At 33.4% G+C, this 12,296-nt stretch overlaps 2 protein-coding genes across 4 annotated transcripts; one reads left to right on the forward strand and one right to left on the reverse strand.

Annotated features, from left to right (window-relative positions):
• The first annotated feature begins 3,841 nt into the window (after positions 1 to 3,841).
• CESA4 (cellulose synthase A4) lies at positions 3,842 to 8,770 on the forward strand. 2 transcript variants are annotated; one of them, XM_068636990.2, is made up of 10 exons: positions 3,842 to 4,040; positions 4,178 to 4,235; positions 4,396 to 4,489; positions 4,900 to 5,512; positions 5,617 to 5,754; positions 5,959 to 6,084; positions 6,199 to 6,411; positions 6,501 to 6,917; positions 7,143 to 7,493; positions 7,959 to 8,770. In XM_068636990.2, the coding sequence occupies exons 1-10, from the start codon at positions 3,975 to 3,977 to the stop codon at positions 8,535 to 8,537; spliced, it is 2,655 nt and encodes an 884-aa protein (XP_068493091.1). In that variant the 5' UTR covers positions 3,842 to 3,974; the 3' UTR covers positions 8,538 to 8,770. The 2 variants fall into 2 exon arrangements, with proteins under 2 accessions (XP_068493091.1, XP_068493092.1); XM_068636991.2 differs by having other exon boundaries at positions 4,181 to 4,235.
• LOC137829950 (eisosome SEG2-like protein) lies at positions 8,728 to 10,746 on the reverse strand. Of its 2 annotated transcripts, none has more exons than XM_068636992.2 (4): positions 10,518 to 10,746; positions 10,247 to 10,341; positions 9,190 to 10,147; positions 8,728 to 9,101 (listed from the first exon to the last, which is right to left on the reverse strand). In XM_068636992.2, exons 1-4 carry the CDS (start codon positions 10,578 to 10,580, stop codon positions 9,006 to 9,008), a joined length of 1,212 nt encoding a protein of 403 aa, XP_068493093.1. In that variant the 5' UTR covers positions 10,581 to 10,746; the 3' UTR covers positions 8,728 to 9,005. The 2 variants fall into 2 exon arrangements, with proteins under 2 accessions (XP_068493093.1, XP_068493094.1); XM_068636993.2 differs by having other exon boundaries at positions 10,524 to 10,730.
• Between the last annotated feature and the right edge of the window lie 1,550 nt (positions 10,747 to 12,296).

A 12,296-nucleotide genomic window follows, 5' to 3' on the forward strand; every position in this document is an offset into this window, starting at 1 on the left:
ATACATTTTTTTTTTTTATCTCTCCTCGTATCATACATTTTATAAGTTTATTTTTTTTTCTGTATCTAGATTTAGATGGAAGGTAAATCAAAATTTAGAATTTTCACCTAGGGTCGAACTTTTACACAGAGAGATACAAATACACAACGGGACATTTCACCCATCATTGTTAAGCCTTATAGTGGAGAACAATTGATTGCTAAATATTTTAATATCATACACATTTCAAAGTTTCTTGTTTTGACTAATGTGTTATATCTACTAAATTTCAAATTTAATTTGATCTTTATTTTCAAATTAACTAATTCCACACATTAATAAGTGTCTGATACACTGGACCTCACCACTAAGAGGATGATTGGTATAATTAATATTGAAGCAGGTATGTACAAATCTAAGTCAACCTCTAACCTTCCCAATACATCTCTTGTTATATTAAATCCCTTCAATTATGTCAATTCTTTTAATAAAGTGCTCATTAATATATGGCTATGCAAATTAGGACATTTATCTAATGAAAGCATGTTAGTCATGAAACAACATTATTCCACTTTCAATTTTTCCAGAGATATTGTTTGTGATGCTTGTCAAAGTTAACAAAAGAAATTGATTTTTCTCATTATAAATCTCTTTCTCCTTTTATATTAACATGTGTTGATATTTGGAATCCTTGATTGTACATCTATACATGGTCATAACTAATGTATTACTATTGTTACTGCTCATATTAGATTTTTTGGGTTTTCCCAATGTATTCTAAAATTAAAATACACCCTCTTTTGGAAGGAATTGTTAATTTTGTTGAAAGATAATTTGATGCAAAAATCAAAATTATTTGATAAGATAATAGTGTGGAATTTACCTGAGTCATTTGTTTTTCAATATAGTAGTATTATACATCAAACTACATGCGTTGAAACCCCTCAACAAAAAAAGGAAGCATAAACATTTATTCAATATGACTTTATCTCTCTTATTTTAATCTAACCTTCCCAACCTTTTTTGGTCTTATGCTTTAATCCATGTTGCTAATAAACTTTATTCCCACATCTTTTCTGAAAAGTGTTTTCTTCATGGTGATCTCACAAAAGAGGTGTATATGGTTTTGCCTTTGGGTGTGCAATATATCAGATATGGTCAAGTCTATAAGTTACAACGCTCTTTTTATGGTTGAAGCAGGTCAACTTTCAATGGTATGCTCAATTATCAACCTTTCTTATAATTCTTGGTTTCAAACAATCCTTTGTTGACTACTCTCTTTACTTTGAAAAATGAGACTTCCTTCACTGCCTTATTGGTTTATGTTAAGGATATTGTTCTCATTGAAAATGATTTATCTATCATTTCTTACATTAAAAACATATTGGATGCCAGTTTTAAGATAAAAGATCTTGGTGATCTAAGATATTTATTTGGTTTTGAGGTTGCATGTGGAACTTATGGTATCAATATTTGTAAAAAAAAAAATGCTTTAGATCTTCTCTATGATACTAATATGTTGAATTCTAAATCTTTTTCTACTCTTTTTTTATTGCACCAAATTGCATCAATCTTTCGAGCCTTTGTTTTATAACTTATAGGTGTCTTCATATAGACATTTGATTGGTAGGTTGGTATATCTTATAAATACCAAACTTGATATTACTTTTGTCGTTCAACACTCGAGTCAATCCATTTTTCATCTCACTATAATCATTACACAACTCTTTATTGTATCCTTCGTTACATTAAAGTTGTTCATGGACTTTCCTTCTATTAGTGAACTTCAACTCAAAGCTTTTAGCAATTTTGTTTGGGTTAGTTGTATTGATACTAGTAAATTCATAATTGGGTTCTCTTTCTAACTTGGTTCTTCTCTTATACCCTAGAAATCTAAGAAGCAAGCCAAGTTTTGCGAAGTTCTTTTGAGACTGACTATCGTGCTCTTAATGGTGTCACTTGTGAGATTCAATGACTCACATATTTGCTTCATAACTTTGGTATTTCTCCTAAACCTACCTTGATGTTATGTGACAATAAACTTATTCTTCACATTCCTATCTTTCATGAGAGAACCAAATATATTGAGATTAATTGTCACTTGACTCGTGATAAATTACTTTCTAGATTGATTAAGCTTTCCTCTATTAATTCAACACAACAACTTGTCAATGTCTACACAAAAGTATTAACTCCACTTACTTTTCATTTTTTTATTCCAAATTTAGGCATGAGTGGATATTCATTCCTCGACTTCATAGAGATATTAGTTTTATCTCTATTGTTAGTTAAAATAAATTTTATCATAAATCACTTGGTATTAGTCTTATTTCTAGTTAATATATATTAGTCTTATCTCTATTGTTAGTTAAAATAATTTTTATTATAAATTAGTACTATTACTATAAATTAGTCAGTATTAGTTTCATCTCTATTTTTAGTTATAATTAATTTTATTATAAATCGGTTAGTCTGATATAATTAATTTATATATATTTAACTTGTAACAAATGTGTAAGTGAATAATAATATTTGAAATATTATTCTTTTATTTTTGTATATTTTTTTCTTTCCCGGATTTTAGATATGGTATGCTATGAATTTTATAAGAAAAAATAGGAAAAATTATATATAAAATTTTGAAGTTAATTATATAGAGGAACAGTAATTAAAATGTAGGGTGAAAATACCTTTCCAAACGTAATGGTTTATTAGTTGGCTAGTCTCAAACTTATGTATAAATAGTTTAATTTTTTTGTCCTGCTGTTACTAAATAAAGCAATTTACGCTTATAAAATAAAATAACTAAAAAGTATATCTTTCGTTTATTGGCGGCAAGAATAATAAACATGAAATAAGATCTAATGTTTTATCAGTAACAAGTTGAAATAAAAATTACAAACCGAAAGGAATTTTCTGAGAAAAGTTAGCAAATTATGAGAAGAAAACGAAAAGGACGTAAACAGATAGATCCCTTTGTTCATAGAAAGTATTATGAATAAAAGATGTCAAAATTATGATGTGCCAACTTAATCAAAATTGACGTAACAATCTGATACGAAAAGGTGCAAATGCAAAGAATTGTTCACAAAAACATGCCTATCCTTTATATTACTAGATCTCTTGCGTGGAGAGTAATGTTTCCATCAACTACTAATTCGACACAAAAATTAGGAACTAGTTTAGAAATATACACATCAGCTTTTGATTTACAGAAAATCTACCACTATGGGATCAGCAATCAACATAGATGTAATGTAAAAAGACAGTTTTTTATTTAGCTAAAACCTTGAAACAGTGTTTCCCAACACAGTTGGAGGTCGTGTGCCCAAAATTTCATCATCAAGAGTAAGATTTTCAGTTTGTGTTTCGTTTTAAAATAATTAGCATGTTGTGAACCACAGACAATGCAAAAGAGACGTCTTTCTAAATTTATTTTATTTATGCATATCTTAGTCTAATACTCTCAGATAGCTTATTAACTTAGACAAAGCCAATTTAAATACATATTATTTTCTCAATCTTCAAGTTTTTTTTAGATAAAACTGAAACTTCAAGTTCCTTATATGTTAATTTACCCTAGTGATGTCAACTGTGAAGAAAAATGAAAAACGTATTCATTGACAAATAGAAGTCAATTTAAATACATATTCCTCTCTCCCTTTATGAACCTTCAAGTTATCTTGTAAAGACAAAACTGAAGTTTCGAGCCATCTGAAGCTTCAAGTACTTTAGATAGAAGAGATTAGGTACTATTTGCATGGGCATGCATGCATGCAGAAGTAGCATCTAACAGTAAGCAAGTGAAGTTATGATGATTGAGAAAATGAAGTAATTGTCGACTCAAAATCAAATTCACGACTTGCCAACTCTGAGGGTGATGGTTACATTCAAATAGCGCTTATCCTTCTTCCTTTATCATCACTCTTAACCTTCCATTTCTTATATTAGCAATACCCTTCTGCTCTCTCCGCAATCCACGCTTGCTAGTTGCAATGGTCATGAGCGCAGCCTCAGCCACTGGCTCTCACTCCCGAAATGGATTCCGTTTCTCGGACCAGGTATTCACTTTGCTCATTCAACAATTTTCTCCACCTTATTTTGCTTGCTTCTCCAAGTATAATTGTTTTGTACTCAACATTATGATACATATAATTGGATTTTGAGTGCAGAGGTTCTGTTGTGTCTTTTTTTGCAGCAGAATGGAGACTACAATCAACACAACGATGGTCAAGCATTCTCTGTGGCCGGAAGTGGTGATCATGAACGCCTTTTTTTCTATTAATTTAACTTTGGAAATTGGAAACAAACTCTACTCCTTAGTAGCTAATTAGGCTCCATCACAATGCTTTTCCTATCTCTGATCTTTCTGTTAATTTACACACTTTTTTTCTGAGTTGGTGTTATGTTCTGTAGAGGATTTTGAAGCGCAGAAAGCATTCTACAGCAATGAAGAGAAACGGAAAGATAAGAGAAATTTAATGAGCAATGATCAAGAAGATGAAAATCTGTAAGTTTGTCTTCTCTTACATCATTAATGAATTAAAGAACTCATAATCTATGTAGACATAAATTTATATATACTGTTAGTATAAAATGTTATCCAATTGATTAATGAATTGTTGATGTAGAAAAGTGATCGAATTTTTTATTTTGGATGTTCATGTAAACAAATTTAACGCTAACAATGGATATATGAAACTATTTTTCTCTATCTTTGACCTTTATTGAATGTAAGAATAAAAAAATTTACTTTGTCAATAAAACAGAAATCATTCTGGATATAACTTCTAAAATACTCATAACAAACTATGATTACATAACAGTATAAAAAAACTTTCCGCTGTAAATGTTTTCTAATTAAATTCTGTTGTTGTGACAACAATAATGAGTAATATTTGGAGGTGTTGCACCTTGCAGTTTGGCTGAGGCAAGGCAACCATTGTGGCGCAAGGTTCCAATAGCTTCAAGCCTAATCAACCCATATCGCATAGTCATACTCTTGCGTCTCGTTATTTTAGTTTTCTTCTTCCACTTGCGCATCACAACTCCAGTGCATGATGCTCTTGCCTTATGGATAATCTCTGTAGTCTGTGAAATCTGGCTTGCATTATCTTGGATAGTTGACCAACTTCCCAAGTGGTTTCCTGTTACTCGTGAAACTTACCTTGAACGTTTGTCCTTAAGGTTTGAGCGTGAAGAGGTGCCAAACCTTCTAGCCCCAGTTGATATCTTTGTAACCACTGCGGACCCTTTTAAGGAACCACCTATTATAACCGCAAATACGGTTTTATCAGTCTTGTCTGTTGATTACCCTGTTGAGAAGGTTACCTGCTATGTCTCAGATGACAGTGCTTCAATGCTTCTCTTTGATACCTTGTCAGAAACTGCTGAGTTTGCTAGAATATGGGTTCCTTTTTGTAAAATGTATAACATTGAGACAAGGGCACCTGAGTTTTATTTCTCTGAGAAACTTGATTACTTGAAAGATAAGGTGCACCCCACATTTGTTAAGGATCGCAGGGCTATGAAGGTGAGGATTACATAACTAAACCATGAAAGTTGCTTTTGATGTTTTTTTTATGTTGTTCTACTGCCCATGTGAGACTTGAGGCACTTTCCTTTGCGCTTTTGCAGAGAGAGTACGAAGAATTCAAGGTGAAAATTAATGTACTGGTTGCAAAGGCTCTGAAAAAACCAGAAGAAGGGTGGGTGATGCAAGATGGAAACCCATGGCCTGGGAGCAACATGGATGATCATCCAGGAATAATTCAGGTTTGGCGATTGCATTCTTCAGTTGTTTCTTGTTTTATGTGCGTTTAGATTTTGTGTCTATAACAAATGTTAATTTTTATTGATTTACGTCCGCTAAATAAAAATGTTAATTTTCAGTATGAAAAATATTAATTCTTTCTTCAGAAGTTTGGATACTAACAAAACAAGAACTCAAAAACTGAATCCATGGACTTAACTTTGCAGGTACGTCTAGGAAGCACTGGTGCACTGGACAAGGAAGGCAAGGAACTGCCACGGCTTGTGTATGTTTCCAGGGAAAAACGTCCTGGATATCAACACCACAGAAAAGCTGGTGCCATGAATACTCTGGTAAGTAGCTTAAAGCCTAAAACTTCAAATATGTATTTTAATTCCATCGATTTATAAGAAGATGATATCAGCAAAACTGTCTATAATCTTTGCACTGTTCTATTTTCTCAAAAGGTTCGAGTTTCTGCTGTGCTTAGCAATGCACCTTTTGCATTAAATCTGGATTGTGACCAATACATCAATAACAGCAAGGTTCTTAGGGAGTCTATGTGCTTTTTAATGGACCCCCAACTTGGAAAGAAGTTCTGTTATGTCCAATTTCCAAAAAGGTTTGATGGCATCGATTGCAATGACAGATATGCTAATCATAATACAGTGTTCTTTGATGTAAGGGATATTTTTCTAAACTTTTACACAAATTGCAATTTCATTAACTGATCTTTACTCCTTTTAATGTTGCTTTCTTTGTATCATAGATCAACATGAAATGCCTTGATGGGATTCAAGGTCCTCTTTATGTTGGTACTGGATGTGTGTTCAACAGGCAAGCATTATATGGCTTTGATCCACTTTCTGATAAAAGGCCAAAGATGAAGAGTTGTTGCTGGCCTTCATCTAGCAGCTGTTGTTCTAGTGACTCTGAGTCTTCATCTGATGACGAGTCTGATCAAGAGCTTGTAGACTTTGATGACGAAGAGGAAGAGGAAGAGGAATTATCCTTCATGTCCCTGAAAAGTTTAGAGAAACGATTTGGACAATCACCGGTTTTCATTGCTTCTGTTTTGATGGAAGATGGTGGACTTCCCAAAGGCACAAACACCCGAGTGCTGATTAAGGAAGCAATTCATGTTATAAGCTGTGACTATGAAGAGAAAACTGAATGGGGAAAAGAGGTAACCCAGTTATTACAAATGAGCTATTTCCCTTTTGCATTCTGTACACAGAAGTCCTTGAAATGGAAACTGTTTTATAGATTTGTAGTTAGAAGGGCTCCAGCGCCCATCAAGAAACAATAATGCATTTTTTTAATCAGACATTTATTTCCCTTATGAAAGCAGTTACTAAGAATTTCATGACTGCTAAGGAATGAAGTCATCTTGACATTTTTTTTTCTGCAGATTGGGTGGCTATATGGCTCAGTCACAGAAGACATCTTAACTGGGTTTAACATGCATTGTAGAGGATGGAAATCAGTGTACTGCATGCCAAAGAAAGCAGCTTTTAAGGGATCTGCTCCTATAAATCTATCCGATCGATTGCACCAAGTTCTGAAATGGGCTTCGGGTTCTACTGAGATTTTCTTTAGTGGCTATTGCCCTTTGTGGTACGACTATAGTGGAAAGCTGAAATGGCTACAGAGGTTGGCTTACACTAATTCAATCGTTTATCCATTCACTTCCATCCCCCTGCTGATCTACTGTACAATTCCAGCTGTCTGTCTTCTGACTGGAAAGTTCATCCTCCCTACTGTAGGTGCATTTATATTCAATTAACTTGTATACCGCATGCCTTTGCTTTCCTCATTAACATAAGAATGCTAGTAACACACACTAGCTAGCAGAGGCACTCTCTCAAATATTGGAAATTACAAATTCATGAACGGAATTCATTGAATAAGGCTCACTAAATTTTTTAATTTTCAAAAATTTTAATTCAATAAAAGAGTGTTCAAAAGAATAAGATTATTGCTACTTCTTAACATTATATACTAGCAGTCTAGTACTACAATCACTTAACTTGATCCCGTTGAGGAAGAATTTTAAATGATTTTGGCTAGAGAGAACAACCACGTGATTGAATTTGGTTTTTATTAAATGGAAAATTTTATCAGAACCAATGGTGATTTCTTGTGATTACTTAGTACTATTTCTTTAGAAAGAAGGGAAAACAACGTTATTCACAATATCGTCTCACTAAAGTTCTCTTTTGTGCAGCTGTCAAACCTTGCTAGCATTTGGTTAATGGCCTTGTTTATCTCCATCATCTTAACATGCGTGCTAGAGCTTCGTTGGAGTGGGGTTAGCATTCAGGACTGGTGGCGCAATGAGCAATTCTGGGTCATTGGGGGTGTATCTGCACACCTTTTTGCTGTATTTCAAGGACTTCTTAAAGTTGGTGGAGTAAACACTAATTTCTCTGTGAGAGCAAAATCAGCACATGATACTTCATTTGCACAATTCTATCTCTTCAAGTGGACTGCTCTTCTTATCCCACCAACAAGTCTTGTGATCTTAAATATGGTGGGAATTGTGGCTGGAATCTCTGACGCCATTAACAATGGCTATGACTCATGGGGACCTTTCTTTGGGAAGCTTTTCTTCTCCTTGTGGGTCATTGTGCACTTGTATCCTTTCCTCAAAGGGCTAATGGGAAAGCAAAACAGAACCCCTACCATTGTAATCCTCTGGTCAATACTTGTAGCCATAATCTTTTCAATGATTTGGGTGCGAATTGATATTTTCTTGCCCAAGCAGACAGGTCCAGCACTCAGACAGTGTGGGATAAGATGCTAAGGTGGTGGTGTGTAAATGGAGACGATCATGGGCATCTTTCTTCCTGTTGGAGTATTAACTTCTATAAGAAAGTGAACAAGTGTCTTTATAACCTTAAAGACCACTAGTTGTGCTATTATGAGTGCAATAGAGCAACAGATTGTGTATCCTTTACAGCTTGGATAGAGATTTATGGTGCAAGTTTCATCGGTTCAGAACAAAAGAATGTATATGATATCGTATGATTTATTTGACGTCATGGAAACACGAAATATGATCTCACCAAGAGACTACACAGAAATTATTGCTATTACTCGTTATAAGCTGCACTAGAGCTGCGAATAACATGATGAACATTACAGCCAAGTACGAATTATAATACAAAATTAAACACTTGACACTCTATAACATATTTATAAAAGAATAAATAAAATACATTCCCTGCACAATTCACTCGCTTCCCCACACCACACACTATATCAAGCTTGTCTAAAATACACGAGGAACATAAGAAGCAGCACCTCTATTCAAAGCTTTCTCTAATCTTGTCTCAAAAGGGGTTGAGTGCCAATTCACTCTCTTATCCTGCACAACCACACCAGTGTATGTCCAAATCAGAATTCACCCTCAACTAATGAGTAATAACATCTCTTAAAATTCACCTCATCTTTACCTCTCTGTACTTGCTTGTTGAGTTCGGAATTCCTTTGAAGGAAGAGACTGAGCCAGAACCTTCTGCAGAGCCTGCAACATTCCAGTAGGTCCCAACAGTGCCAATAATAGGCATCTCATCTGGACTCCTACTGGGTGACTTCCTTGGAGAAGAAGTAGCCGAAAATTGTTTGATCTCTTCCAATGTCAATGCACCTAAAATTGGCCTATCTTCATGACTGAACACAGAATATGGACTTTGTGGGGTGCTCCTGTCAGGGGTACCAGCAAATAAAGCCACTGAGCTAGCCTTGTTAACAGGTGTAGTTTCTGGTGAGACCAACCAATTTGACAGGCTGGCATCAACAGGGATCTCCTGGTTCAACTTCTTTGGTGTGTCACTTTCTGATTTCAAGCTGAAAGGTGATTCTTTGACACCCCCAAACTCGTTCTCTTTCTGAGGTCTTAATGGTGTTTTATTAGCCTTGACAACTTTCCACTGAGTGAGATTCTCCACTGGGTTCAGTACAGGATGCACATAAACACTTCTGTCTCTAGCACTGGGGTTGGACTCGATTGACTTCACGTCAACCTCTTCAACAAACACATGATCAGCAGCAGTAGTTGCCACCATGCCATCTTCTCCAAAGTCCCTCCCCAATTCTTTGCACTCTTCTCTGATGACATCGTCATCTTCATCACCAAGATCACTGTCCCCATAATCAATCTCTTCCTCCTCATCCTCACTGTCCCGGCAATTCTGGTACCTATGGTTGGGTGGGTAAGACCCCGTTGAAGTCACACAACTATTATCTTCAGAGGAAGATAACTTTGATTGAACCAAAGCTTCCTCCTTTCCACCATCCTCACTCTTGCTCTCTCCAACTTCATTCACCAAACTACGTTCATAGGTCTTCAAGTTGGAATCAAATGTCACTTTCTTTCTGCTACTTACACTTAATCGCTCCTCACTTTTCTCCCTGCATCAACCAAAGAGGTAGCAAACAACATTTCTCTTTACCAAAAAGCTTCAAAAATAAAATGTAACCAATGAAATAGAAGTTCATTAGATTACTTACTGGAGTTGCGGTATAGGGTTAACGGCATTTTTGGGGCAATCCTGAACCAAAGTTACACTAGGTTGCTCTTGCTTGCCATTGGTACAACCATTTCTCTGAAAAAAAAAAGGATAAAAAAGAAATCAACTTAGCTCTGTTCACTGCTGAGAAAAACAAGAAAAGGGGTTAAGGAAATGAAAGAAAATATCAGATTTTTATAAAAAAAAAAACTGAAAAAGAGAATCTTGGGGTTGTTGTTGAGAAGGGAAGAGGGGATTGAAAAGTGTCTTACAAGAACCTTGCGCTTGTTCTTTGGGTGTTTGGAGGAACCAAAACAACCAAAAAAGCAACCCATTCAAAGGAAAAACGTGGGGAAGAAGGGTAGAGGGATGGCAATGAGTGGAAGTGGTGGCATGAAATACATGTATAGAGTGTGTTAAGGGAAAGAAGAAAGAAAAGGAAAGTGGAAGAGCGTGTTGAGAGCCTCAGAAACGGTCAACAAACCTGAAACAAAGCTTCTTTTTCCCTTTCACCAAAATTGTATTTTATTTGAAAAAGTGGAAACTAACCGTTACATAGATGGTACCCTGCAAATTGCAGTTTCCTTCTTCTATTGCTTCTTTGAAAAGGGGAATTAATTATTCACCATTTTTGGTTCATTGCTTTCTTTCAATTCAATAATGAATCGTGTTAAATGCTAATCTTCCCATTATTGCATCAGAGATTCAAATTAATTTGAAATTCCCTCCTTCAGTATGACAGTGTTGGCGTGCTAAATTACTTGTTCTGTTAACTTAATTCAAATAAAATTACATAATTAAATATTACTCTAAATAAATTTAATCTTTATAAAAAAAAATAAGTTGTATCAGAAAATATAAATTTCAAAATAATTTCAATTCTATAGATCTAAATATAAATATATAAATCAAATTCTAAACAATTATTTAGATTTAAAAAAATATTCAAATAAAATTTATTAATCATAATGTAGGTTAGATACACAATACTCTTATCCACCTTATCAATAACACAAGCATCTAAAATAAATATATTCTTTATCAACAAATATTCATTCAAAATGTTCTTGTCATTATATATATTAGACACAAATTTCCACGGTATAGAATTATTTTGGCATCCTAATAAAAGACTCAACTAATAATGTTCCAAATGCGTTTTATTGATTTTGGCATTTTGTGATCAAAATCTGTATTCCCTTTTATTAGTTTTTAATTTGTTTGGGCACCTATCAGGTAATTTAATGATAAAATTTATTGTTTACAATCCACAAGCAATTAATTGCTTTTGATAGTTTAGAAAATTTGAGGTTCTTGGGATAAAACCCAAATAAAATAGTTTTTCATTTTAATAAAATACTGACTTGATTTCTTCTAAATTTGCTAAGTTTGCCTTTTTTTCTTGTTTTGGATTTTGGTAAATTTTTTTATTTCTATTTTAATTCCAACCAAATACTGAAATTTGTTTAAGTGATATGTCACTCGTTAATAAGAATAAAAAAAAATATTGTGAATTTCAGTTATGACATGTGAAAAACGTATACAGATATTTTAATGACTTATTTGTTAATTGAATATCATTGTATCTATGTTCATATATAACCGCGGCATATTATTAGTTATTTTTATTTAAATATTTTTATAATTAAGTTATCAAAGTTAATTTATTGATAGAAAAATATCAATAATTCAATAATTATTTAGAATAAATTTTTATAAATATACTTTTTATGTAGACTTGTATAATCGAAGTTCTTTTCGAAAGGAGATTAATTTTATATAAATTTATATTTTGTGTATAACTTATCTGAATTTATTTAAAAGGAGTAATTTTATTTTTATTAATATTTTATGATAATTTTATTTGAACTATATTTTAAGATAGAAATATATATTTGAGTTTATATTTTAAAATAAGAATTTTAAACAATCTTGTTTAGAATTTATAATAAGAATAAGAAAGCATCATAAAGAGATTTATGGGTTAAAAATAATTGAAGAGTTGTTGTCAAGTGACCATGTTATTCATTGGATGGAAGCGATAATTTTTA

Source organism: Phaseolus vulgaris, chromosome 7 (assembly GCF_051622355.1).
Source record: "Phaseolus vulgaris cultivar YP4 chromosome 7, ASM5162235v1, whole genome shotgun sequence".
Classification (NCBI taxonomy): domain Eukaryota; kingdom Viridiplantae; phylum Streptophyta; class Magnoliopsida; order Fabales; family Fabaceae; genus Phaseolus; species Phaseolus vulgaris.

Excerpts from the sequence above, each read along its gene's own strand:
- CESA4 (XM_068636990.2), top strand. The coding sequence starts at position 3,975 with ATGGTCATGAGCGCAGCCTCAGCCACTGGCTCTCACTCCCGAAATGGA. Across the intron at positions 5,513-5,616 it reads AGGATCGCAGGGCTATGAAG|AGAGAGTACGAAGAATTCAA; the intron begins GTGAGGATTACA and ends GCGCTTTTGCAG. Across the intron at positions 6,412-6,500 it reads ATAATACAGTGTTCTTTGAT|ATCAACATGAAATGCCTTGA; the intron begins GTAAGGGATATT and ends TTTGTATCATAG.
- LOC137829950 (XM_068636992.2), bottom strand. The coding sequence starts at position 10,580 with ATGGGTTGCTTTTTTGGTTGTTTTGGTTCCTCCAAACACCCAAAGAAC. Across the intron at positions 10,342-10,517 it reads AGAACAAGCGCAAGGTTCTT|AGAAATGGTTGTACCAATGG; the intron begins GTAAGACACTTT and ends TTTTTTTTTCAG. Across the intron at positions 9,102-9,189 it reads CAACAAGCAAGTACAGAGAG|GATAAGAGAGTGAATTGGCA; the intron begins GTAAAGATGAGG and ends GTGGTTGTGCAG.